The sequence below is a fragment of the Nuphar pumila genome, chromosome 4, assembly GCF_984573655.1.
Source record: "Nuphar pumila chromosome 4, dmNupPumi1.hap1.1, whole genome shotgun sequence".
Lineage (NCBI taxonomy): Eukaryota > Viridiplantae > Streptophyta > Magnoliopsida > Nymphaeales > Nymphaeaceae > Nuphar > Nuphar pumila.
Genome location: NC_143252.1, coordinates 115,464,367 through 115,491,341, shown reverse-complemented (window position 1 = coordinate 115,491,341; position 26,975 = coordinate 115,464,367). Strand labels below are relative to the sequence as shown.

The 26,975-nt window shown below is 44.5% G+C and overlaps 1 protein-coding gene across 2 annotated transcripts; it reads left to right on the top strand.

The window, feature by feature from the left end:
• Nucleotides 1-26,975, top strand: LOC149840714 (importin beta-like SAD2 homolog). 2 transcript variants are annotated; one of them, XR_016431587.1, is made up of 5 exons: nt 1-442; nt 1,216-1,351; nt 1,438-1,525; nt 24,640-25,116; nt 25,276-25,526. XR_016431587.1 is itself a non-coding variant. In XM_090004533.1 (4 exons), exons 1-4 carry the CDS (start codon nt 353-355, stop codon nt 26,366-26,368), a joined length of 381 nt encoding a protein of 126 aa, XP_089860659.1. In that variant the 5' UTR covers nt 18-352; the 3' UTR covers nt 26,369-26,975. The 2 variants fall into 2 exon arrangements, 1 of the variants encoding a protein (XP_089860659.1); XM_090004533.1 differs by lacking the exons at nt 24,640-25,116; nt 25,276-25,526 and adding an exon at nt 26,302-26,975 and having other exon boundaries at nt 18-442.

The window sequence follows — 26,975 nt, the reverse complement described above, 5'->3', positions numbered from 1 at the left end:
AAGTAAGAGGAGGGAGAGAGTTAACCCTATTCTCTCTCTCCAACCCTTCATCCGCAAACAAATACCCTCTCCCTCTCTACAACCCTTCTTCTCCCGCTGCCTCCTTTTCTGCTTTGCTTCTCTTCTTGCCTTTGCCGACCCTTTTCATCAAAAGCTTTTTTTAAATTTTATCCCCACCCTGAATCTTTCTCTCTCTCTCTACCCATTGTTCCCATTGATCTTCAATCATCTTTCTTGCTTCATTGTTTCTTTTTCATTCCTTTTTGGTCTTTTTGGGCTTGTTTTTTATTATGTGGTGTAATTTTCTCTGTTAGTTAAGGTTGGGGTTAGGGTTAGGGTTAGGGTTCCTTTCATGGATCTCCCTGACCTCGTCCTCATTCTTCAAGGGACGCTTAGCCCGAATCCCCAAGAGCGAGTAGCCGCTGAGGAGAGCCTCAATCAAGTGAGTAAAGAGTATTTTTCTTTTTCCTCTGTGTGATTGATCAGAATTTGCTTGTCACGAATTCAATTTTTGGTTTTTTCTCGTCTGTATTGGTTTGCTCTAGTTTCTTTATGAAGTTTTTCTTGTGTGGCAACTGGAATTCGGGATTGAATTTTTGTTATTCTGATCGAATTAAAGTGGTTGTCATCTTTTATGATGATTTGAATTGGTGTTTGGATTGATCACAATGGCCTTGATCTTTTTCGTGTTTGGTATTCAAATTCATGTTGCCTTGTTGCCGTTCTTGATTCATAATGCAATTTTTGGTGTATGTATGGATATTTCTGACTGTTGGGAGTGTGATGCTTGTGAGTTCCACATGTCAGAATTACATGTTTTGCTTGTGGATTGTTGTTCTCTCTCTCTCTCTCACACACACACACACACATACTTTCTCTCTTGTATTAGCGATTGGGATTTGCTCTCTCATTTATTTAGGGGAGATTCTGCTTCATAAGAGTTTTATTCTAGTTCCTGAATCTGAATTTCTGTCAGTGTCTTTCCTTTTATTATTTCTCTTTAATGTTAGTTTCACGAAATTTCCTCTAGTGATATTTTCTGTTGCTTGTGGGTTTCAAATAAAAGAAAGCATTTGCTGAAATGAAAATCATTAGCTACTTTTATGACCATGAACTACACACACATGTACGTCTGCATGTGGGTGCTCTGGCGCACCTACATTGTACTTCTTTTGGAAAATGTAACTTGCTTTCTTTTGGGGATGTTGAATGTAGTTTCAGTATACACCACAGCATTTGGTCCGATTATTACAGATAATTCTGGATGCAAATTGTGATTTAGCTGTACGCCAAGTTGGCAGTATTCATTTCAAGAACTTTATAGCTAAAAATTGGATGCCTCAAGAGCCTGGTTTGATTTTTCTTTCACGGTGGTTCTATTTCCAATCTTTTACTTGTTCCCCGATAAGCTTGTATTCACTGTTTTCAGTTTTGTAGGTAATCAACAGAAACTATCGCCAGCTGATAAAAACATTGTCAGAGAGAACCTGCCTGCACTTGTTGCACAAGTTCCTGTCTTGATTAGGTAACCGACTTGACCTTACCTGAATGGAATTTGTGTGATGGCTTCTGATTCTTAATGGTGACCCTGTGCTGAGTTTCTTTGTTTGGAAAGTTTTAGTACTTCTTTGTATATATATATATGTATGTATGTGTGTATGTATCCAGTGATGAACTTTTTTTTGCTCATATACTAAGTTATTGTCATGTGTTCATTGTTTTCCTTTTTAAGTCAACTTGATTGACATATGGGGCTTTAATCTTGGGCTAGATGCATTTTTATTGAGGTTAAGTGGGACTTTTCCTGTCAAGATGTCATCCATAGATGGATCCATGGTGTAGCAGGCATGGCAGTGGGGTCTAGATGATTCCCTTTACATTACTTTCAGAGATTTGCTAACTCTTATGGGGACTTAGTTGTTACATTGTCAGCCATATAATTACGTAAATGCTAATTCATGCCCTCTATTTTATGAATCTGTTTATAAACATCTTAACTTTTGTTTTTTCTTTTTTTGGAAAATCCTAGGCTTGATACTCATTGGTCGCATATGTCAAACATTGTACTTACTATTACGGAAATGAGTTACCATGGCATTGACAGCCTTTAATTGTAACACCCCAAAATCCCGTACTTGTAACTTTTTAGGAAAAATTTGAAAGCTTTGTAATCAATCCATTTTCAGAGTTTAAAATGGCAGTTCAGCAGAAAAGAGTGTTTGAAATAACAAGTCAGTGGACCTTTTGACCGCATTACAAGCGAACTTTCCTTTACACAATAGTTTTGTATTTTTATATAAGCATTGAAATCACATGGATTCAAAACAAGGTTTTTGATAATTAAAGTTTATACAAAAGAGGAATTTCAAAAGAAACCCTTATGCAAAATTTCAAAACGTGCTTAAGAATGAAACGTCAGAGAAAAAGTGAGATCGAGATATCACATCATCGCACTATCGCCTATCGTACCAACTTAATCATCACCTATACCCCATAAAATGGGTTAGACTTGTAAAAATCAGGTAGGTGCATAGATATCAAAATTTAGAATAAGACTAACATATGCGTTGTTCATTTCTTTACATGTAATTCAAAATAAGTAAAATGAGCATGATAATCTTGTTTCGATATTAACTGTGAGGGTATGCACAGTAGAAACGTAGAAACAACTGAGATTGTTCGGAGGTTTGTTATTCTATGTATTTTGATACCCCGGACAACTAGCTGAGTCCGCTTCTAAGGGGATAACCAATGACCGAGAGAGAATTCCCTAGAGGCATACATGGCAAGGGATGCATTCGAACTTCTGCAGAAGCCATTGAGATCTACCACATAAGATAATTTTTTGATAGCCCCATCCCCTAACTTCGATAACCGGGGATACCAAGTCATTGCTATTCGAGGAATGTAGTTGTTAACAACTTGTCCATCAGAGTTTTTGTACCATCCCATCCTCTCTCTTGACGGAACTAAAGAGATGAATGGGTATGTCAGGTTCTATTTTAACTGACATTCCATTCTACATGCTCTGGTATTTCAAACCAAATCATGCATCTTACCTGTTAATGCGATTATCATAATTTATGTGATTTTTTTTTTATCATCATGCATTTTCACGTTACGAGGTTACCATAAACCTCCTGTCTAATCATCGTACTACTAACATGCCATGCATGTCTGATAGTACCACTACGATGAGAGGGATATCGGTTTCTTGGAAAGAAACCCCAACATTTTTTAAAAATTTCAAAGTCCTGTGCTTTAGACCAGAGAATATCCGAGCCATTTCGGATACCAAAGAGAAGGACCAAACGCACGTACCACCTAGGGCTACGTAATTGAAGCCTTTTCGTTATGCAGGTTTGGGAAAAAAACTCAGTTGCGAAAATGCAAAAGCCAAATACTTGTTTTGCTTTTCGAGACAACGAATAATATGAGCCTGAAATCTCGCATGTAAAATCCTTTTAAAAATAGAGACTTGGCAAGAATGCACAAATCTGCGTCTTTAAATACATGCAAGCATAATATAAAGTAGGCAGGAGTACACAAAACTACGTACTTTATAAAATTATATATATATATATATATAAAATATATATTTATTAAAGCATAAGCCTGTGCACGTTACAACGCGGTGACAAAGTAAATGACATAAAGCAAGGTCTGAAGTGCAAAACAACACATCGAGCTAAATAAATTGTGTAAGCGATGCATAATATACAAAACAATACATCGGCTAAATAAATTGCGTAAGCGCTGCACGATATACGAAACCGTACATCGGCTAAATAAACTGCGTAAGCCATGCACAATGTACAAAACTGTACATCGGCTAAATAAATTGCGTAAATGATGCGCGATGTACGAAACCATACATCGGCTAAATAAATTGTATGAGCAGTAGCCTGTGCACATTACAACGCGACGACAAAGTAAATGACATAATTTAAATGGACAAAAATACGCAAACTGCGTTTTTGAGTTAACACACACACACGCACACACACACACACATATATATACGTATAAGTTAAAAGTATTTCGTCATTTATCCTCGTATTCAACTTTTCCCTATCTCAAAGATGATTTGACTCATTGGCAATTTCGAGCATAGGTTCTTAAATGCTTGTGCCTTGGTAAGCGTGTCTTGTCCGTTGCACCAATGTGGTGCGCTAAAAGATATTTTATCGTGCTGCAAAAAAAAATGATGCAACAAACTTAATTTAACAGAATAAGCGACGTTTGTGTCGCAAGGGTCAAACCCGAACCCAGTTTGAGCCGATTGGATCGAGCCGGGCTCAATAGAAGTCGATCTCAGCTTGACGGCACCTGACCAAGCAGATTGGGCCGACCGATTCACAAAGTGAAGTCGAGTCAAACACTTGGTGCACACGAGTTGGCTAGGGTTATGGGGCTGACTCGGGCTGCGCTCGGTGTTAACCGAACTTGCTCGGCTCGACCATGCTCGAGACAACAACAATACTACGAGCTGCTGCTGTTCGAGCGCAGCTAAAAAAAAAGAACGGATTCGACAGTGGCTGTCGTGGCCAACGATCAGCATCGACATAAAGGGGGAAAATGAGGGAACAAGTGCAGTGGCACCTGTTTTCCGACCAAACATGCAGGAAAGGAGGGACATCGGGTTCAACCATTATGTCGAGCCAACTTTGGCCCCCGAACAAAATAGGGCCGAGCCTAGGCTTGGTTCAAACTGAGCTCGACTCGGTAGGAAGGTCCAGGCAAGAGCAGGAGGGCGGTGCCCTCCTGCCAGTGGAAACGGGAGAGAGAGAAAAAGGAGAGGGTGCTCGACACCCTCTCACCTGGCGAGCCAGAGCCACCGTCGCTGGTGGCTCTAGGTTGCCAACGAGAAAAAGTACAGGGAGGTGGGTGGCGACTTTAGTCGCCCCACTTGGTCGGCACCCAAAGGCTACTGCTATCCTCAGAGAGAGAGAGAGAGAGAGAGAGAGAGAGAGAGAGAGAGAGAGAGAGAGAGAGAGAGAGACTCTTGTAAACCAAAGAGAGACGGGAGTGGGAGGGTGGAGTGATGGCAACACTACCTCCCTATTAAAAAAATAGAGAAGGGAGGGAGAGGGTAGACCACCCTCTTGTTCTGTTGGACAAATACAACAGAGAGAGGATGAGCTAGGTGGCTCGATGGTGGTCAGGCCAAGCGACACCCACAAGAGAGAGAGAGAGAGAGAGAGAGAGAGAGAGAGAGAGAGAGAGAGAGAGAGAGAGAGTTCAGGTACTTACAGTGAGAGATGGAAGGAGGTGGTTCCACCGAGCGAAAAATCCCGACGAGGAGAGGGAGCTTCGACAGTGATGTCGGGAGGGCTCCAGCGAGGGGTAAGAACGAGCCCATGCTTTTGATTGCATGATGGTCTTTAATCAAGTTACACAGATATTCATTGACCAAGTCATTGGGGTTATGGCTTGCTGGTTGCACAATGGCCATATCAAGGGGTAAGGAAAGCTGTTAGGGAAATCAATGACTATTGTCTTGACCTAATACTGTTTTCTGGTCTTGTCAAGCCACTGCGACTGGTGTTGGGACTAGACTGAGTCAAAAGTAGACTGGTGATGTCATTTGTTTGTGTTAAAAATGTAATATCGCGTATTTTTCTACTTAGTCATTTCATGAGATTTTTAAAATTTTGGCTAAGTCTGTGAGAAAAATCGTGTGAGGCTCGATTTTTAGACTGATGTCTTTTAGTCCGGGCTTGACCCAGGTTCCATCGACAAGGTCGTAATGAGCCAATCAAAGCGAGATAAAGAGTTTTATTTTTTACCTTTAAATTCAAGCGAAATTTGGGTTATTTTCGGGCAAAATTTGGAATTTGAATTTGATATTTGTATAATATTCTAAGTAACAGGGACTCGGCAAAGCAGGTGCCGCACCCGCGTCGACGCGATGCAGGTGCGCGTGCAGGTGCGGCACCAGGTGCAGTCAACACAGCCGCACCCATGGTCGTTTTCGTCCACATTTCGGATGTTAAAAAAAAATCCGATGAAAAGGAGTGATTAGGGCAATTTTTTTTTTGCCCAAATCACTCCTTTCCTCTCTTCTCCCACGCAGCTCAGCTCGAGCCCTCTCCTCCCGACGCCACCTCCTAAGCTCCTCCTCTCCCTCGTCGCAGGTATGTCCCTCTGGCTCTCTGCTTGTGTCGGCAGGGGAGGGGCCGAGTGTAACGCCCCAAAATTTCGAACCTTATAAATTCCTTGAAATAGTTGGAAAATACCTTTTCTTTACAGAGTTTATTTCTAAATCAGCGGAAACGATTTCTTTTAAAAGAAAAAGGACGAGTTTGACAACCTTGGGCACGTTAGCGAGAAAAACAAAGATTTACCATGGACGATCTGCAATAATACTTAGGAAACCATTCATTCTATTTGGAGAGAGTATCAAGTTTGTACAAAATTTGGGTTTCCTCAAGGGAAAACCGTATCAAAAACCAAAAATGTCAAGGAGAAGCACTACGAGCAGAAACAGTGGATCCTTAAATCATCTCGCAGTCGCGCCATCGCCTGATGCACCTAATCGTCACCTGTGCCCATGAAATGGGTTAGTTTTGCGAAAAACTAGCAGGAGAGTACAAAGACAGAAAGAACTAAATTAGGCATAGATAATTTATGCAGCAGGTAGTAACGAGCGAACTAAGCAGATAGACTGGAGGAATAAGCTAAGTACAACAAACTGAAAAGGTGTGCATGCTCAATTTAGTTATTACTTGATAACCGGCCATGCGGGTACATACATGGCACGTGAGTCGAAACAGTCGAGTCCAAACCGAGTGTTCATTATGTTAAGTATTTTAATATACCTCGGTTGTCTGACTGAATCCTATTCCTATGGAGACGACCGATGGTCGAGAGAGTAAGTCCCCAAGGCCTGATAGGGATGCATCCAACTTCTGCAAAAGTATTAGGCTAACTTATGTAGCCCCTATCCCTCCCCCTATCCTCCGATGACTGGGGAAAAACGAGTATTTTGCCATTTTTGAAAGCCATAAATGGACTGTCCATCGGAGTTGGTACCCTTCGTCCTCTCTCTTGACGAAGCAAGGTTGAATTGAGCGCGACGGGGTTTCTTAGCCGTTGCCTCATTCTTCATGCTCTGGTCCATTAGACCGAAACGAGCATCTTGCCTATGAAGGCGATCCCACTCTTATATGTGTTTTCAACAACCTGCACTAAGCATTAATCGAGGTCATAAGACTCTCTCATCCAATCGTCGTAGTACTAACATGTCTCGCATGTTTTAGAAGTACGCTTACGAGAAAAGGGATACAGGTCCTTAATAGGAGCCTCGGGAGTGTGTTTCGCAAAGATATAATGTTTTTTTAAAATCTATTTTAACATATCAAACATTTCGAAACCAACACAATCTTGCCAACATAAGGCATGCGATTTTCTCGAATCTGACATCCGATGATGCAGTGTCTGGGTGCTATGTAAGTCACGACACTGGTTTTGGTAAATGAGTTTCACAAAAGAACCTATCACCCAACAACTTGGTCTTGCTCCAGATCAAGGGTTTTCCCAAAACGTATCGGGTGAAAAGAGGAATAGGTATTCCTCTCGAATACTCTGAGTCTATGGCAAGGAAAAGAAACAAAAGATAATAATGCGAAAAGGAAGTGCCTGGGCGCGAAGCGCGACGGCAAACAGGAACTGCGAAAGCAAGGGACAAGGATCGCGAAACCGCGTCCTTGAATCAAAAGACAGTAAATAGTAATTATGAAAGCAAAAGCCTGGGCGCAAAGCGCGACGGCAACATAAACAGAAAGTGCGTAAGCAAAGGACAAGGACCGCGAAACCGCGTTCTTGAATTAAAAGACAATAAGCAGTAAATACGAAAGTAAAAAGCCTGGGCGCAAAGCGCGACGGCAAACTGAAATGCGAAAGCAAAGGACAAGGATCGCGAAACCGCGTCCTTGATTTAAAAGTGTACTTATATACATATAAGTATATAAATATATCATTAAGTCCTTTCGATTATCAATTATTTAAGCTTGATTTAATTATTTAAGTCCTTGTGCAACTTCTCCTACCTTGGAGTATTGCGAGAATGAAGCCGTCTACGAATGTAAGTGATCGTCGGTTTAGTTCGCGGGGCGCGAACGGGCTCCGTTGCGTAACACTGCAAAAGTACGTAGTTTAGCATGTATAAAATGAAGATAGGTAGGGAGAAAGCTCGGTTTCTCCGCAACTCAATGCAGGGGTCATCGGCCCCTACCGTTACGAAAGAGAACGGGGTAGGGTCCAATGACCCATGCCACTAAAAGGAGATGGGTGCAGGGGCCATCGGGGCCCTTGCTGGGTTTCTAAAAGGAGGGGCAGGAGCCTTCGGCTCCTGCCAGCCTTCTTAAAAGAAAGGGGCAGGGGCCGATGGCCCCTGCCAAAGGAACGAGTAGGGAGGAGGGAGCGCAGGGGCCAAAGGCCCCCCTGCGGCTCAAAAGGAGAGGAGGTAGGGGAGTGCAGGGGCCAAAGGCCCCTGCCGTGCCCTTGCTCGACAGAAAAGAGACAGGGGCCTCTGGCCCCTGTCGGTTTAAAAGAGGGGCAGGGGCCAAATGGCCCCTGCTTGGTTTCCGAGGGGTGGGGCAGGAGCCTTCGGCTCCTGCCCCCCCTCTCTTAAGGGGAAGGGTAGGGGCCATCGGTCCCTACGTGGAAAGGGAAGGGCAGGGGCCATGGCCCCTGCCGGAAAATTAAAAGGGCAGGGGGCTCCGCCCCCTGCCTGCTAAGAAGAGGAAAGCAAGGTTGGCGGAGCCCCCTTGCTTGTCAAAAAAGAGGAAGGCAAGGGGGCGAAGCCCCTTGCCTGTCGAGATAAGAGGAAGGCAAGGGGGCGGAGCCCCTTGCCTGTCGTGAAAAAAAAAGGAGGAAGGCTCGGCAGGGGCCGCCGGCCACCTGCCGGCCTTCCGGCGAATCAGGGGGAGGAAAGAGGGGGGAAAAGGAGGGGGCTACCTGGGCTGCCGTGAAGGGGGGTTCGCCGGAGAGGGTGGCGCCGTGAAGAGGGGGGGGGGGGGGGTTGTCCTGCGTCGGCAAAAAGGGAGAGGGAGATGGAGTCGGGGGAAGAGAGAGCAGAGGGGAGAGAGACGAGAGATGAGAGAGTCGGGGGGGGGGGGGTCGGGGGAGGCTCGTAGGCCCTCCCCTCTCCCCTCTCGTCTTTTAATAGGGAGGGGGCGCACACAGGGCTCGCCCCCTGTGTCGCCGGAGGCTCCCCTCCCCCTGTGGGCTGCCAGTCCCCTCGAAAAGGGTTTTCGAGGGGCTGGCACAGGTTGGATCCGGGTCGGGTCTGGACCCGACCCGGGTCCGATCTTAATTTTTTTTTAAACTGGTTTTACATCCAACCCTCCTTAAAATAATTTCGTCCTCGGAATTAAATTGAACTTAACGATCAAGGTACAAGTCAGTGTATTTCTCCTTAATAGCAGAGTCAGGCTCCCAAGTACATTCCTCTATTCCATGGTGCTTCCAACGCAACTTTACAAGAGATATAGTCTTAGATCGAAGCACTTGATCTCGACGATCAACGATCCCGACTGGTCTTTCCTCAAAAGACAAATCCTTCTGAATGTCTACATCATCATAATGGATGATGTGTGATGGGTCGTGAACGTATTTCCGAAGCATGGATACGTGAAAACCGTTATGTATCTAAGCGTACTGAGGAGGTAAAGCCACACGATAAGCTGCTTCACCAATCCGTTCTAGGATCTCGAACGGTCCGACAAATCTAGGGCTTAGCTTTCCCTTTTTCCCAAAACGAAAAACGCTCTTTGTGGGAGATACCTTAACAAAAACCATATCTCCTATCGAGAAGGTGAGCTCTCGACGACGACGATCTGCGTAACTTTTCTGCCGACTCTGTGCAGTACAGAGTCGCTCTCGAATCATTTGCACCTGCTGAGTGTAGTGTTGTAGCACTACAGGAGATTCCATCCTTCGCTCGCCAACCTCGTCCCAGTAGAGGGGCGAACGACAGGGCTTTCCATACAAGGCCTCGTAAGGGGCCATCCCGATGCTAGCGTGGTAACTGTTGTTGTACGCGAATTCGGCCAGACTGGTATGAGAATTCCATTCTCCCTTCCAGTCCATCATGCACGCACGCAGCATGTCCTCCAAAGTCTGAATTGTGCGTTCAGACTGTCCGTCAGTCTGAGGGTGAAATGCGGTACTAAACTTTAAATTCGTACCCAACGCGATTTGAAGTTGTCCCCAAAACCTCGAGGTAAACCTCGGATCACGATCGGAGATGATAGATACCGGAACACCGTGCAACCTCACAATCTCACGAATGTAGAGATCCGCCAAACTGTCTAAGGACTGACTAATACGGATAGGAAGGAAATGAGCCGATTTGGTGAGTCGATCAACGATCACCCAAATCGCATCGTTCTTTCTTCGTGTTCTTGGCAAACCGACGATAAAGTCCATAGTGATGTCTTCCCACTTCCATTGTGGGATCTCCATTTGTTGCATCACTCCGCCAGGTCGTTGATGCTCGATCTTAATCTGCTGGCAAGTCAAACACTTAGAGATGTATTCGGCCACGTCTCGCTTCATTCCGCTCCACCAATATCTGCGCTGCAAGTCTTTGAACATTTTCGTGCCTCCCGGGTGAATCGTATATTTGGATTTATGGGCCTCTACGAGAATTTCGTCTCTCAAAACGGGATCATTTGGGACCCAAAGACGATTTTTGAGCCAAATGCTTCCATCGTCCTTAAGTCGGAAAGGAGTATCGGTCTGTTGTGTACGAGCCTTCAACTTCTCGTACTGCGCATCAGTCGTTTGCCCAGCAAGGATCTTGGCTAACAGCTCAGGTTGAGCTATCAGATTAGAAAGACTGATAGAATTTGATAAGACTGCAAACGGTTTCCAGGAAACCAAATCCTCAATCAACTTCCAACCAACGTATAAAAGGTTGACGGAAATGCTAGAAGCCTTACGGCTGAGAGCATCAGCTACCACGTTCGCCTTTCCTGGATGGTAGGAAAGGGTGAAATCGTAATCCTTGAGAAATTCTAGCTACCGTCGTTGCCTCATATTAAGCTCCTTCTGTGAAAACAAGTACTTGAGGCTCTTATGATCCGTAAAAGCCTCGAATTGTTCTCCGTACAAGTAGTGTCGCCAAATCTTTAATGCGAAAACCACAGCCGCTAATTCCAAGTCATGAGTCGGATAATTCTTCTCATGAATCTTAAGTTGACGCGATGCATAGGCGATTACCTTACCATTCTGCATTAGGACGCAGCCCAAGCCTGTCCCGGAAGCGTCAGTATAAATTACGAAGCCGCCTTGTCCCGAAGGCAAGGCTAAGATAGGAGCGGTAGTAAGTCGTTCCTTCAGCAACTGAAAACTGTTTTCGCACGAATCGTCCCACACGAACTTAGCCTCCTTCTTTAGCAGCTTTGTCATAGGCAGAGAGATTTTGGAAAAGTCTTGGATAAATCTTCGATAATATCCAGCTAATCCAAGGAAACTTCTGATGTCACGAACATTCCTCGGTTGCTGCCAGCTTAGTACGGCCTCCACCTTTGCAGGATCTACGGATACGCCTTTCTCGGATATAACATGTCCCAAAAACATAACCTCCTTGAGCCAAAACTCGCTTTTAGAGAATTTAGCAAACAAACGCTCCTTCCGCAAGGTTTCCAAAATGATGATCAGGTGTTCGCGATGTTGATCTCAGGTCTCTGAGTACACCAGGATGTCATCAATGAACACGATGACGAAGGTGTCTAAAAAGGGTTTAAACACACGGTTCATGAGGTCCATGAAGGCTGCAGGAGCGTTGGTGAGTCCGAAAGGCACGACAGTAAACTCGAAATGCCCATACCTGGTTCGAAAAGCCGTCTTGGAGATGTCATCTCCCTTAATTCTAAGTTGATGGTATCCTGACCTAAGGTCGATCTTTGAGAAAATCTTGGCATTCCGCAGTTGATCGAACAGATCTTCGATACGCGGTAACGGATATTTATTCTTTATCGTGGCCTGGTTGAGCATTCGATAGTCGATGCACAACCGCAATGATCCATCTTTCTTTTTAACGAATAAAACAGGAGCTCCCCAAGGCGAGACACTGGGGCGAATGAATCCTAGATCCATCAATTCCTGTAGCTGCTTCTTGAGTTCCTCGAGCTCGGCTGGCGCCATACGGTATGGAGCTTTAGAAATTGGCGCAGTACCTGGTAGCAACTTGATGTTGAATTCAACCTCTCGTGGTGGGGGAAGTCCTGGCAGCTCCTCTGGGAAGATGTCTGGAAAATCCCGAACCACCTCCAGATCTCTAATCGAAACTAGTGTCGGTTCGGACTGGACGACACTGACTAAAAAGGCAGTGCATCCCCTTCTCAGGTAATGTTGTGCCTTTAGCGAAGAAATCATCTTGCTTGCACGGACCGCCTTCACGAACTTGAATTCCACCTTAGGCATCCCTGGTGGAGATAATACAATTTTGCTTTCATGGCAAAAGATCTTGGCATGGTACTTGTGCAGCCAATCCATGCCTAGGATGACGTCAAATTCGGTCATATCTAGAAGGATAGTGCAGGCCGGATAATGTCGATCTGCCAAGACTACGTCCAAAGCTGGCACATAGTTCGCACAAATAGTGCTCTTCCCAATCGGGTTATAGACGTTGAGAGCATTATCTAACGAACTTACAGGTACGTGCAAGAGTTCAACAAATTTTACAGAAACAAAAGAATGAGTGGCACCGCAATCAAAGAGTACGAAAGCTGCTTGGTTAGCAATCAAGATGGTACCTTACACAAGCTCGCCTTTGGTCAGCTGTTCGACCGTGGCAGTGTAAACGCGTCCTGGTGCTTTCTTCTGGCCGCTGGACTGTGGTTGCTGCGCCTGGTAAGAAAGTTGCTGTTGTTGTTGTTGCGGCGGTGGTCGGGGGAGCAGAGGTGCTCCATTATTCCTTCTGAGGTCGTCAGCCGCCTTCTTGCGGCACTCGCGTGCAAAGTGGCTCATCTTGCCACAGTACAGGCATCCACCTGTAAGAAGAGGGCGTGCTTGCCCGGGGTGAGGTCGTCCGCATTTGGGGCAGACATCGCCCGCCTGCTGCCGGGCGGGAGGGTTGCCCTGAGGACGCTGACGTTTGGAAGGAGGATATGGCTTTCTTCCACCTTCCTTGTTTACGAAAAAGGGCGGTCGCTTGGTTTGACCGCCAGAGGGATATTTCTTTTGATCGTTACCCGCAACGGGTGGCTTCTTGCTTTGGGTGCTCTTGGAGCGTTCCAAATCCTCAGTCAGGAGAGTAGCTGCAGCAACAGCTGCGGAGAGAGTTGATGGCATGCTGTTTAGGACCCTTGGTCGGAGTCCTTCCTTTAATCTGCGGATGAATTTACCCGCCCGCTCCCGATCATCTGCAAATAAGTTGGGGCAATGACGCTCCAACTCCTGGAACCTGGAGATGTAGTCCACCAGACTTGACGAGCCTTGGCAAAGTTCCAAGAACTCAACCTTTTTCCTCTCCCTAGCATGAGGAGGAAAATAGTTCTCCAAGAAAGCCTTCTTGAAAGCCTCCCAAGGAATAAACGAGTCTGTCTGGAACAGTATGTTCCGAGTCGTGTCCCACCAATGGCGGGCGGCACCCAAAAGTCTGAAAGTACCATAAAGGGTCTTCTTGTCTTCTGGGACTGTCAAAACTTGGAAAACTCGTTCTATTTTCAAAATCCAGTTTTCAGCTGCATCGGGGTCGGGCTTGCCTGCGAAGGTTGGAGGATCGAGCTTTAAGAACTTTTCATATGATACTGTCGCAGGGTGGCTTGGTTCTGGGGTAGGTACTTGGCTGTGCGCTTGATTTCGCATGGCGCTAGCCAATGCGCTCAAGGAATCCATGATGAATCCCCGTTGATCTGACCATTCGTCAGATGAACCTTCGTTCGACCCTCGAACCATCCTTAAAATACCCAGATGATACATAAGTCAATACTTGAAAGAGAAGAGTAATATCAAAAAGTTTATCATATTTCCGAGTAATAGAGATTACAAAAGCCCAGCAGTGCTGGTATAGGAGGGCACTTACAAAAAGTTAAAAAAACTGTCCACGGTACAAAAACCAACGAGTTTATATCCTTTAGGGATGATGAGAGTACTTCCTCAAGTACTCTCTTGCGATACCCGTGCGCCTTAACCCGCGTAGAGGGGGAAAATGATGCAAATCCTCATTCGGGACTCCTTGCCCGTGAAGAGGAGTAGTAGGGGAGTAATGTGGTGAGGCATCCGGTGCATAGGGTGGCGAAGCCAGAGTGTACACCGGAGAATCCGGTATGTACAGCGGTGGAGCTGGTGTGTATACCGGGGAATCCGATATGTATAGCGGTGAAGCCGGAGTGTTTACCGGAGTATCCGATATATACTGTGGCGAGTCTGGGGATGGTGTGTAAATTGGTGAGTTGGGGGAAGGCATATGAGTGGGTGGAGCGATGTCCTGAGCACTCTCTAGGGGTAATATTTGTCCATCACATGATGGTGTGTCATAAGTACCCTGGACAGAGGATGCTGTGTCTTCTAGATCTTGTGCCGCAGTCCCCCTTCTATCGTATGCTTCCCTGAGTTGACAATTATCCATCGTATGTCCTTCTTCGCCGCAAAAATTGCATCTCATCTGGGCTTGCCAGGGGGATTCTGCTTCAGAGGATTCCCGAGAAGTGTGTCGATTAATTAAAACATGATTTGGCACACGACTTCCTTCCCGAAAGTGCACTGCTGCCCATGTCGCGGCTAGCGGTGCCTGCTAGGTATCCGGAAGCGTAAAGCCCCAAGAATCCGCAAAAGTGGGAGGGGGCGGCCCGCTGGTCCAATGATCTGAACCGATAGAAGAACGCTCAAGTCTTCCTACCACAGAGCTTCTACCCCTCACAGAACGACAACGCGTTCTTCTTGCGCCCCTTCTGCGTCCCAATCTTTCACCATCCGGAGGGTTCATTTTCTTTGGACAAGAAAAATCCCAAATACTCATGTAAGGTATACTCTAGTCTAATAGTATAGAAAAAGAGAAATTAAATTACTTACGGCGCGATGCGGATGCTCGATGACCAAGAATCACTGTTTCGACCTGCTCTGATACCAAGTTGTAACGCCCCAAAATTTCGAACCTTATAAATTCCTTGAAATAGTTGGAAAATACCTTTTCTTTACAGAGTTTATTTCTAAATCAGCGGAAACGATTTCTTTTAAAAGAAAAAGGACGGGTTTGACAACCTTGGGCACGTTAGCGAGAAAAACAAAGATTTACCATGGACGATCTGCAATAATACTTAGGAAACCATTCATTCTATTTGGAGAGAGTATCAAGTTTGTACAAAATTTGGGTTTCCTCAAGGGAAAACCGTATCAAAAACCAAAAATGTCAATGAGAAGCACTACGAGCAGAAACAGTGGATCCTTAAATCATCTCGCAGTCGCGCCATCGCCTGATGCACCTAATCGTCACCTGTGCCCATGAAATGGGTTAGTTTTGCGAAAAACTAGCAGGAGAGTACAAAGACAGAAAGAACTAAATTAGGCATAGATAATTTATACAGCAGGTAGTAACGAGCGAACTAAGCAGATAGACTGGAGGAATAAACTAAGTACAACAAACTGAAAAGGTGTGCATGCTCAATTTAGTTATTACTTGATAACCGGCCATGCGGGTACATACATGACACGTGAGTCGAAACAGTCGAGTCCAAACCGAGTGTTCATTATGTTAAGTATTTTAATATACTTCGGTTGTCTGACTGAATCCTATTCCTATGGAGACGACCGATGGTCGAGAGAGTAAGTCCCCAAGGCCTGATAGGGATGCATCCAACTTCTGCAGAAGTGTTAGGCTAACTTATGTAGCCCCTATCCCTCCCCCTATCCTCCGATGACTGGGGAAAAACGGGTCTTTTGCCCTTTTTGAAAGCCATAAATGGACTGTCCATCGGAGTTGGTACCCTTCGTCCTCTCTCTTGACGAAGCAAGGTTGAATTGAGCGCGACGGGGTTTCTTAGCCGTTGCCTCATTCTTCATGCTCTGGTCCATTAGACCGAAACGAGCATCTTGCCTATGAAGGCGATCCCACTCTTATATGTGTTTTCAACAACCTGCACTAAGCATTAATCGAGGTCATAAGACTCTCTCATCCAATCGTCGTAGTACTAACATGTCTCGCATGTTTTAGAAGTACGCTTACGAGAAAAGGGATACAGGTCCTTAATAGGAGCCTCGGGAGTGTGTTTCACAAAGATATAATGTTTTTTTAAAATCTATTTTAACATATCAAACATTTCGAAACCAACACAATCTTGCCAACATAAGGCATGTGATTTTCTCGAATCTGACATCCGATGACGCAGTGTCTGGGTGCTATGTAAGTCACGACACTGGTTTTGGTAAATGGGTTTCACAAAAGAACCTATCACCCAACAACTTGGTCTTGCTCTAGATCAAGGGTTTTCCCAAAACGTATCGGGTGAAAAGAGGAATAGGTATTCCTCTCGAATACTCTGAGTCTATGGCAAGGAAAAGAAACAAAAGATAATAATGCGAAAAGGAAGTGCCTGGGCGCGAAGCGCGACGGCAAACAGGAACTGCGAAAGCAAGGGACAAGGATCGCGAAACCGCGTCCTTGAATCAAAAGACAGTAAATAGTAACTATGAAAGCAAAAGCCTGGGCGCAAAGCGCGACGACAACATAAACAGAAAGTGCGTAAGCAAAGGACAAGGACCGCGAAACCGCGTCCTTGAATTAAAAGACAATAAGTAGTAAATACGAAAGTAAAAAGCCTGGGCGCAAAGCGCGACGGCAAACTGAAATGCGAAAGCAAAGGACAAGGATCGCGAAACCGCGTCCTTGATTTAAAAGTGTACTTATATACATATAAGTATATAAATATATCATTAAGTCCTTTCGATTATCAATTATTTAAGCTTCATTTAATTATTTAAGTCCTTGTGCAACTTCTCCTACCTTGGAGTATTGCGAGAATGAAGTCGTCTACGAACGTAGGTGATCGTCGGTTTAGTTCGCGGGGCGCGAACGGGCTCCGTTGCGTAACACTGCAAAAGTACGTAGTTTAGCATGTATAAAATGAAGATAGGTAGGGAGAAAGCTCAGTTTCTCCACAACTCATTACAGGGGTCATCGGCCCCTACCGTTACGAAAGAGAACGGGGTAGGGTCCAATGACCCATGCCACTAAAAGGAGATGGGTGCAGGGGCCATCGGGGCCCTTGCTGGGTTTTTAAAAGGAGGGGCAGGAGCCTTCGGCTCCTGCCAGCCTTCTTAAAAGAAAGGGGCAGGGGCCGATGGCCCCTGCCAAAGGAACGAGTAGGGAGGAGGGAGCGCAGGGGCCAAAGGCCCCCCTGCGGCTCAAAAGGAGAGGAGGTAGGGGAGTGCAGGGGCCAAAGGCCCCTGCCGCGCCCTTGCTCGACAGAAAAGAGACAGGGGCCTCTGGCCCCTGTCGGTTTAAAAGAGGGGCAGGGGCCAAATGGCCCCTGCTTGGTTTCCGAGGGGTGGGGCAGGAGCCTTCGGCTCCTGCCCCCCCTCTCTTAAGGGGAAGGGTAGGGGCCATCGGCCCCTACGTGGAAAGGGAAGGGCAGGGGCCATGGCCCCTGCCGGAAAATTAAAAGGGCAAGCAAGGGGGGCGGAGCCCCCTTGCTTGTCAAAAAAAGAGGAAGGCAAGGGGGCGGAGCCCCTTGCCTGTCGAGATAAGAGGATGGCAAGGGTGCAGAGCCCCTTGCCTGTCGTGAAAAAAAAAGGAGGAAGGCTCGGCAGGGGCCGCCGGCCACCTGCCGGCCTTCTGACGAATCAGGGGGAGGAAAAAGGGGAAAAAAGAGCGGGGAAAAGGAGGGGGCTACCTGGGCTGCCGTGAAGGGGGGTTCGCCGGAGAGGGTGGCGCCGTGAAGAGGGGGGGGGGGGGGGTTGTCCTGCGTCGGCAAAAAGGGAGAGAGAGATGGAGTCGGGGGAAGAGAGAGCAGAGGGGAGAGAGACGAGAGATGAGAGAGAGAGTCGGGGGGGGGGGGGGGGGTCGGGGGAGGCTCGTAGGCCCTCCCCTCTCCCCTCTCGTCTTTTAATAGGGAGGGGGCGCACACAGGGCTCGCCCCCTGTGTCGCCGGAGGCTCCCCTCCCCCTGTGGGCTGCCAGTCCCCTCGAAAAGGGTTTTCGAGGGGCTGGCACAGGTTGGATCCGGGTAGAGTCTGGACCCGACCCGGGTCCGATCTTAATTTTTTTTTAACTGGTTTTACACCGAGCCCCCCCTGTGCCCTTTCTTTCTCTTGTTGGGTCGACAGGGGAGGGGCCGAGCCCCCCCTGCTCCCTCTGATTTTGGCAGGGGAGGTGTCGAGCCCCCCCTCTCTCGCTTTTTTGTTGGGTTGGCAGGGGTGGGGCCGAGCCCCCCCTACACCCTTTGTTTTCGACAGGGGAGGGGCTGTGCCCCCCCCTCTTGCTCTCTTGTTGGGTCGGCAGGGGAGAGGCCGAGCCCCCCCTCTCGCTCTCTTGTTGGGTCGGCAGGGGAGGGACCGAGCCCCTCCCCCCTCTCGCTCTCTTGTTGGGTCGGCATGGGAGGGTCTGAGCCCCCCCCCCCCCCCTGCTCCCTCTGTTTTTGGCAGGGGAGGGGCCGAGCCCCCCCCTCTCGCTCTCTTGTTGGGTCTGCAGGGGAGGGGCTGAGCCCCTCCCTATTTTCGGCAGGGAAGGGGCCGAGCCCCCCACCCTGCTCTTTTTGATTTCAGGGAAGAGACTGAGCCCCCTGTCTCGCTCTCTTGTTGGTTCGGCAGGGGAGGGGTTGAGCCCCTCCCTGCTCCCTCTGTTTTCGGCAGGGGAGGGGCTCGGGAGAGGAGAGGAGTGATTTTCAAAATAAGATCGGCATTGACATCTCGCTCACCAACATCTCAATAATGTCAAGTTGGGTGGTTCGAAAATCGCTTGTCTGAAGAAACTCCGTTGTTTCTTCACATGGAATTCACAGATTCTTACAAACAAACCGGCCCTTGTTGCTTCTCCCCCGATTCGTGCTTCCTCGCTATCGCTGTCGACTATCGGCTAGTTATCCGAGATGTTCTCTCTCTCAAGGTACCCTTTTTCCCTCTTCAAACACTGTTTTCTTCAACAAATTGGAACTCATCATTGCTGATTTGTTGCTTATGTGCATATACACGATTACCCAAATCACCATGTTAGCATTTTTGACACTTTAATCTTGATGACAGTGTGAAGTTTTTTTTTTCTTTCTTTTGGGCTCCCCTTGCTAGAACCAAGTGATCGTGTATATGGTTTTATAGTTTTCGAGATTGCTTTTAATATTTGTGTAAACCTTGTAAGCACCAGAAGGTAAGAAACAGGGCAAGTGAGATTTTATAGATACCCGCCAGAGTTATTTGGGGTAATTCCACTATTGGTTTGATGCTGTTTTGTTTCTTATATTATTGTTTTTTGGGACTTGGATTTGATGGTTGTTGCAATTTGAAAGAGATATATAGATGTGGAAAAGAGCAATATGCGTAAAAATCCGGTAAAATTCACGTCTCACTAAAAGAACATAGACCAATAACCTGCTTTCATTACATCACAAGACATATTGCATTGTCTGTAAGGAAGATTTCAACTGCATGCATGATAAATGATATTATGACAATGTTAACTATTAAATGTTAAACTGTTAAAACTTCAAAATTATATATATATATATATATAAATTTATTTATTTTTTGTATTTTTGCCCCTGTTGCACCCTCGCACTCGGTTTTTTTGGAAGTGCTGCATCCCCGCACCCGCACCCGCACCTATGTGACATAGATAATATGTCGTTGGATGCGTCTCTGAATTCTGAGAGCAACGATATTTTACTTTCCTGAATTCGAGTTTCGGTTGGCCTGAAAATCACGTTTTTCTGAAAATTGAGCAGTTTATTGAACTGAATCCGCAGCTGGATCGGATGGGATCCAAGGCATATGATCCGAATTATTATGGATTTGGATCTTATTTAAGACATACTTAAATATGGATTTAATCCAGATCTTGATCCATTTTCGTTTTGGGTATGGGTTTGAAGATTTGGAATCTGGATCCAAATCCAGGCCCCATGATTTTTTAGCTTTAAATTGAATATAAAGCTTTAATTTGGGGTTTAATAAGGTTAGAGAGCCTTTTGGGTTAATTTGGCTATTTTTGAAAGTTTTTAAATAATTTTTAATTAATTAATTAATTAATGTTAATTCCCAATTTTATTTTAGGGCTGAGTAGGACTCCTTAAAAGAATCCTTATTCTTTACTTAAGAGAGAGTTTTAAATGAATTGGAAAGTTAAAAAAATAAAAAGTCAACAAAAGGAGTTGGAAAATTTTTGGTAACAAGAGAGAGTGTTCCAAAATTTTTGGAAACCCTCTCTCTCCAGCCCTTTTAGGGGGAACGTCACCCCCTCTCCCTCACTTTATAAAAGAAAAAAAGGAAAGGGGAAAAGAAAGAGAGAAAAGAGAAAGAAAGAAGGGAGAGAGAGAGAGAGAGAGGGGAAGAGAGGAAGGAGGAAGAAAAAGAAGAAGAAGAGGGGGAGCCTTCTTCTCTAACAGCCCTCTTTTCCACCATCATCTTTCATTTTTCTCCACATTTTACAAAGGTACGAGTTTCTCTTTTGATTTCGAATAAGAAAGGGAGCATAAATTCGTATCCCATGCAATATTTTGGCAAAGCTAAGGAGAAAGTGTAAAATTTGAATGGTTGTTCTAAGATCCATGGTTAAAACGAATGGACTTCTTTTCATCTCTTTTGAAATCTGTGTTGGAAATACATATATGTGAGTATATATACATATATATATATAAGTATATATGTACGGTGAAAGTGTTATTCAATTTATTTCTGAGTATGTGAGTTCATGTTAAAATGAAAATCATATGCTAAACAAACTTGTGTTACTATATATATTCTTTGATCATATAAAAATCTAATAGAACACATAAATCAATCGGTCATTTTAGAGTGACCATATACAAATCATTGGATTTGGAATCCAAACCAGCACTGGTCATGAGGCTCGTTGTGCTTAATCTGATGCCTTTGAAATGTTCAAAAGTGGCCAGGCACAGGATTGGTCTATGTCACGAATTCTGAAACAGATCCCCCACATTCTGGTATAATCTGAGCCCATGATTTGAAATGTAATTCTTTAAAAAAAATGCATTTTTCAAAGGGTATGAGTTGAGTTCGTTATAGGTTTGGTATCAAAGCAACCACAAAATCTTACACTTTTATCATCTTTTTAGCATGGAGTTTTTAAATTTTGGTAAGTGAGCCCTGTCCTGAAGCGTCAGCAAGTCGTGCCTCGTGCTCCAAAGCAGTCTCCTTCACTGGTAAGGCTATTTAATACTTTTATTTAAGTATGTGAATTTCGTGTGCTTAATTGCATTCATAGTTTAATTTTCTTTTGGTGTGAATTAAAAATCTTGATTTGATAATATGAATGAAATTGTTCGGGATCAATCTTAAGGGGGTCGGATCGATAAGAGCTTAATCTTTTACAAATTTTTTTTTGCATGTGTAGACGTATAGACGCAGGGGTGCTTCGACCTCTTCTGGTGCTCCCGCCAACTGACAGGAATAGATGGACTTCATGATGAATGCCCTCCACACCCTAACAGAGATAATGATGGTGCAGGCGGCGCAGACGGCTCATGCAGCACATGCAACCACCTGCATCCATCCTCCCAAAGTTGTCCCAAACCCCGATGGGGCTTCTTACGAGCGATTCCTGAACCTGGATCCACCAACTTTTTCAGGAAAGGCTGGCCTAGAGGCTGCCGAGAGCTGGGTTGAGGAGACTGAGCGAGCGTTTGACGTCCTACCAGTCCCCCAGTATAGGAAGACCACATTTGACACGTACCGTTTGAAGGGCGATGCCAAGAAGTGGTGGGACACCCTGCGAAGGGTGAAGTTCGCCAACATGAACGTGATTCCATGGGAGGTGTTCAGGGAGGAGTTTCTAGATGCTTACTTTCCCTCTTACGCCGAGGAGCAGATGCAACAGAGGTTCCTTGACTTGACTCAGGGGAATATGAGTTTGGTGGACTACACCACTAGATTCTGGAGTCTTGAGAGGTACTGCTCGAACCTCTTCAAGAATGAGAAGGCGAGGGTGATGAAGTATGTACGCGGGCTAAAGGATGGACTCCGATTACGAGTGTTGGGAGGCCGACCCATTACACTGGCGGAGGCGATTGAGACTGCGGCGGTCCTGAACGAGAAACGAAAAAGGTTCAGGAGCGACTCGCAGAAGAAGGGCAACAACAGAGCTAGTTCGACTGGTGGTGCAAGGAAGAACCCACCTGCAAGTGGGAAGGAGCAGGGAGGCAAGAGGCAGCGGACCCAGGGGAAACGTCAGCAGGGACAACCTCAGCCGGGGAAGGCTCAATCAGTGTGTCGCAGGTGCAACAAAAGCCATCCTTCGGGTTTTTGCCCGATGTTTAAGGGAGTTTGTTTCCAGTGCCAATAGCCTCGACACAATACTCCCTATTGTTCGAACAAGCCAACGGCTCAGGGGAGACAACAACAGCAACCGCCGCAGCAATAACAACAGAGGTTTCATGAGCATCAGTGTGTGCGAATGACCAACGGGAGAGTCTATGCCGTTACGGCTACCACATAGGGAGATCAGACTAATCTGATCGAATGTATCTTCTTAGCTGTCGATCATTATACACGTGAAATATTTGATTCTGGCGCTACCCACAATTGTTTGACATGTTCTAAATTCGAGGACAAAATTCTTTTAATGGAGTAGGAATGTAATATCACGTATTTTCGTACTTAGTCACTTCATGAGATTTTCGAAAATTTGGCCAAGTTTGAGAGAAAAATCGTTTGAGACTCCATTTTTAGACTGATGTCTTTGAATCCGGGCATGGCCCGGGTTCCATCAACAAGGTCGTAACGAGCCAATCAAAGCGAGATAAAGAGTTTTATTGGCGACCTTTAAATTTGAGTGAAATGCGAGCGAAATTTAGGTTATTTTTGAGTGAAATTCAGAATTTGATATTCGTATAATATGTCGTTGGCTGCATCTCGGAATTCTGAGAGCAACGACATTTTACTTTCCTGAATCCGAGTTTCGGTTGGCCCGAAAATCGCGCTTTTCTAAAATTTGAGCAATTTATCGATCTGGATCCGAAGTTGGATCGGATGGGATCCAAGGCATATGATCCGAATTATTATGGTTTTGGATCTTATTTAAGACCTACTTAAATCAGAATTTAATTCAGATCTTGATCTATTTTTGTTTTGGGTATGGGTTTGGATTTTGAAATCCGGATTCAAATCCAAGCCCCATGATTTTCCGCTTTAAATTGAATATAAAGCTTTAATTTGGGGTTTAATAAGGTTAGGGAGCCTTCTGGGTTAATTTGGCTATTTTTGGAAGTTTTAAATATTTTTAATTAATTAATATTTAATAAATAAATAAATAAATAAATAATGTTAATTCCAAATTTTATTTTAGGGCTGAGTAGGACTCCTTAAAAGAATCCTTATTCTTACTTAAGAGAGAGTTTTAAATGAATTGTAAAGTTAACAAAAATAAAAAGTCAACAAAAAGGAGTTGGAAAATTTTTGGTAACAAGAGAGAGTGTTCCAAAATTTTTGGAAACCTTCTCTCTCCAGCCCTTTTAGAAAGGGCTGGAGAAGGGGGAACCTCACCCCCTCTCCCTCACTTTATAAAAGAAAAAAAAAGGAAAGGGGAAAAGAAAGAGAGAAGAGAAAGAAAGAAGGGAGAGAGAGAGAGAGGGAAAGGGAGGAAGGAGGAAGAAGAAGAAGAGGGGGAGCTTTCTTCCCCAACAGCCCTCTTTTCCATCATCATCTTTCATTTTTCTCCAGATTTTACAAAGGTACGAGTTTCTCTTTTGATTTCGAATAAGAAAGGGAGCATAGATTCGTATCCCATGCAATATTTTGGCAAAACCAAGGAGAAAGCATAAAATCTGAATGTTTGTTCTAAGATCCATGTTTAAAACGAATGGATTTCTTTTCATCTCTTTCGAAATCCTTGTTGGAAATACATATATGTGAGTATGTATATATATATATACATGGTGGAAGTGTTATTCAATTTATTTCTGAGTATGTTCAAGTTCATGTTAAAATGAAAATCATGTGCTAAACAAACTTGTGTTTATATATATATATATATATATATATATTCTTTGATCATATAAAAATCTAATAGAACACATAAATCAATTGGTCATTTTAAAGTGACCATATACAAATCATTGGATTTGGAATCCAAACCAGCCCTGGTCGTGGGGCTGGTTGTGCTTAATCCGATGCCTTTGAAATGTTCAAAAGTGGCCTGGCACAGGATTAGGCTATGTCACGAATTCTGAAACAGACCCCCCACATTCTGGTATAATCTGAGCCCATGATTTGAAATGTAATTCTTAAAAAAAAATCTGCATTTTTCAAGGGGTATGAGTTGGGGTCGATACAAAAAATAATAATTTTCATATAATTTTTCCTCCACCAGGCCTCACAAAATGCAAACACGTGGAGTCTTTTGCACTATGCATCATGCAATCACACATACACACACCTGCACATACGCGGACACACAATAAGTTAATGATATTTCGTGACTGGTTCAGAAAGTAGTGTAACTTCTGTTAAATGTCATCAGTGATGTCAGGTTCTGATCCAGTAAGGTTTCAGAGTCTGATGCAGTCCCTAGACTTTCAGTACCAGGCACGTGCAAGTGGGATTGTTCAGCATGCTGAACAGAGGAAATCTGAGATAGAGAAGGCGAAACTGGAGAAATCAAACAGGTCATGATGCGCTTGCAACTGTAAAATTTTGTATTGTTTGCCTTCTTGCTGGTCGGGTTGTTTCTGGTGGAGAAATAGAGATGAGTTGGATACCTCAAAAAGGTCTGTTCGTTCGACTGCTAGGGTGGTCACCCAGTCATAGTGGGTTGAAGATGGAGGACCCAAATGGATCAGATATCAGTCTTGAAGTCCCTAAACCGTCAAAGGAGAAAAGGTGCAGAGTAAAGATTGATCTATCATGTGGTGGTTGTGGTATTGCGGTGCAGTGACTGTCACAGGCTTAAAAAGTTCTCAGGCAGAGCAGTCAGTATTTGGTGTCTGTTTTGCTGCAGGTGTGCAGATTCTCTATGTAGATGTAGTCAACATGGTCTTTTATATTCATTTTTTCCCCTTTTGTTCCATTCTAAAATTTTGTCTACCTATTAGCTGGCCTATTCATTGTGGTTTAATCCAGTGGAATCTCTCCATTGGTTGACTTTCAATTATTGCAGAATCAGGGTTCAAGTTGTAGGAGATGTTCATAATATTGGGCTGGAAATATCGGAGTGTATTCTATATTTTTTTTCCTAAAGAGGGAAGCTTGGGTTACATCATCTTTTGTCATGGCAATGAGAGCTAAGGATTTGAGGCTAGTTCTTTTTGTAACTTATTCTTTTTCATTTTTCCTTTTGCTGGTGGTCTTGTAGAATTGCTTCTGATAATATTTGAACTTATTTGAATTAATAAGAGATCATCTTTCCTACCTCTGTGTGGGTTTGGGGGGGGTGCACACACGCTTGTCTGTGAGATCACATGCACGCAAGTGTGCATACATATGGGTGTTCTGAGTAATCTTTAGTCAGCTGTAATTTTCTTTTCACCATCTACGGAGAGATCTTTGTTCCAGTGAAACATCAGAGTTTCCGCTGCACGTTACTGACTTCTTGAATTCGGATGGCTCAAGATTTGGTTCGAAGATTTTATGCCTGGTATTGATTTTTTTGTTAGACAAGATTTTGCTCGATAGGCTTGTTCATGGTGAGTGCAAGGTGGATTAGTCATGCTCTTGGATTGCCATTAATTCAGGAAAAGTGTTGGTATGAAGTATCTTCTCAGTGCCGTTGATCATGTTCATTTATACTGTATCAGATGATCATGTGCCACCACCACTGTTGCAATTATTTGATCTCTTTCTATTTGCTATTGGTGATGGTTTGTGCATGTGAAATTGATCGAGCATGTTTAGGAAAACTTGATTGTGATGATGATGCAGTCCGTCTCTCACCATTTTCTATGTGGAACATGATTGTGGTGATGCTGTTGGAACTGATTCTGATTTTACTACTGTCACTGTATTCGGTGGGAAGGAATGACCAATTTAAGCTTTCCACTGTGGAATGGGTTTTGTTTATGTGATCTTCCGGACAAAACCCTGATAATTGTGATCAAAGAAGTTTCTTAATCTTCATAAAATGTATCTACCTTGCCTTTACAGATTTCTGATTCATCTGCCTGTTAATTGTTTTCACGTATTTCAGACAGGCTGTCAAGTCATGGGATGAGGCCAACCTTGCTAGCTGGTTTACTGCATATGCATTACTATGAACCGTTGGGCTATAGTGTTGATGGCATTTGTTTATATTATTAACATGTAAATGAATCGATTCAGGGCAGAATAGGCTCTCGACCAAAAGTTGGCTGATTTTTTAAAGTACCCGAACCAGCCCTGTTTCATTTTGTTATGGGGAAAATATTATCTGAATCGGCCTATTCAAATTTGATTCTGATAGATTTTTCTAACATTGGTTGATCGTGCTGGAGCCAATCCCTTATATGTCACTCCTGTGGGTGCCTCTGTTCACGACAAATACATGCTTATGGCAGAGGTTATCCAGCTTCTGAACTTCAGCATCAATGGCTATCTGCAAAATCCGGCCTTCCAACTTGAAGTTGCATTTTACGTTTGAGAAACCAGTCACATTTTGCAAAGCCACGTTACCAATCTCAGTATAAGATTTTCATTTTTCAAATATCTGCTGGTGATCTAATCAAGAGGGTTCGATTTACTTGGACAGGATGAACCATTGTTCCTAAGGTTGCTAGTAGCACCCTTGAGAAAAAAGAGAAAAAAAAGGAAATTATGGCTAATAGTGCTATCAACTTTACATAAGTGAACTTTAAATTACTGTCAGTTATCAAATGCCGATTCATG

What these genes read in the sequence shown, in the direction of transcription:
- LOC149840714 (XM_090004533.1), top strand. Translation starts at nt 353, where the DNA reads ATGGATCTCCCTGACCTCGTCCTCATTCTTCAAGGGACGCTTAGCCCG. An exon ending in CTGAGGAGAGCCTCAATCAA is followed by an intron (nt 443 to 1,215) that starts GTGAGTAAAGAG and finishes TGTTGAATGTAG; the next exon opens with TTTCAGTATACACCACAGCA. An exon ending in TTGGATGCCTCAAGAGCCTG is followed by an intron (nt 1,352 to 1,437) that starts GTTTGATTTTTC and finishes TCAGTTTTGTAG; the next exon opens with GTAATCAACAGAAACTATCG.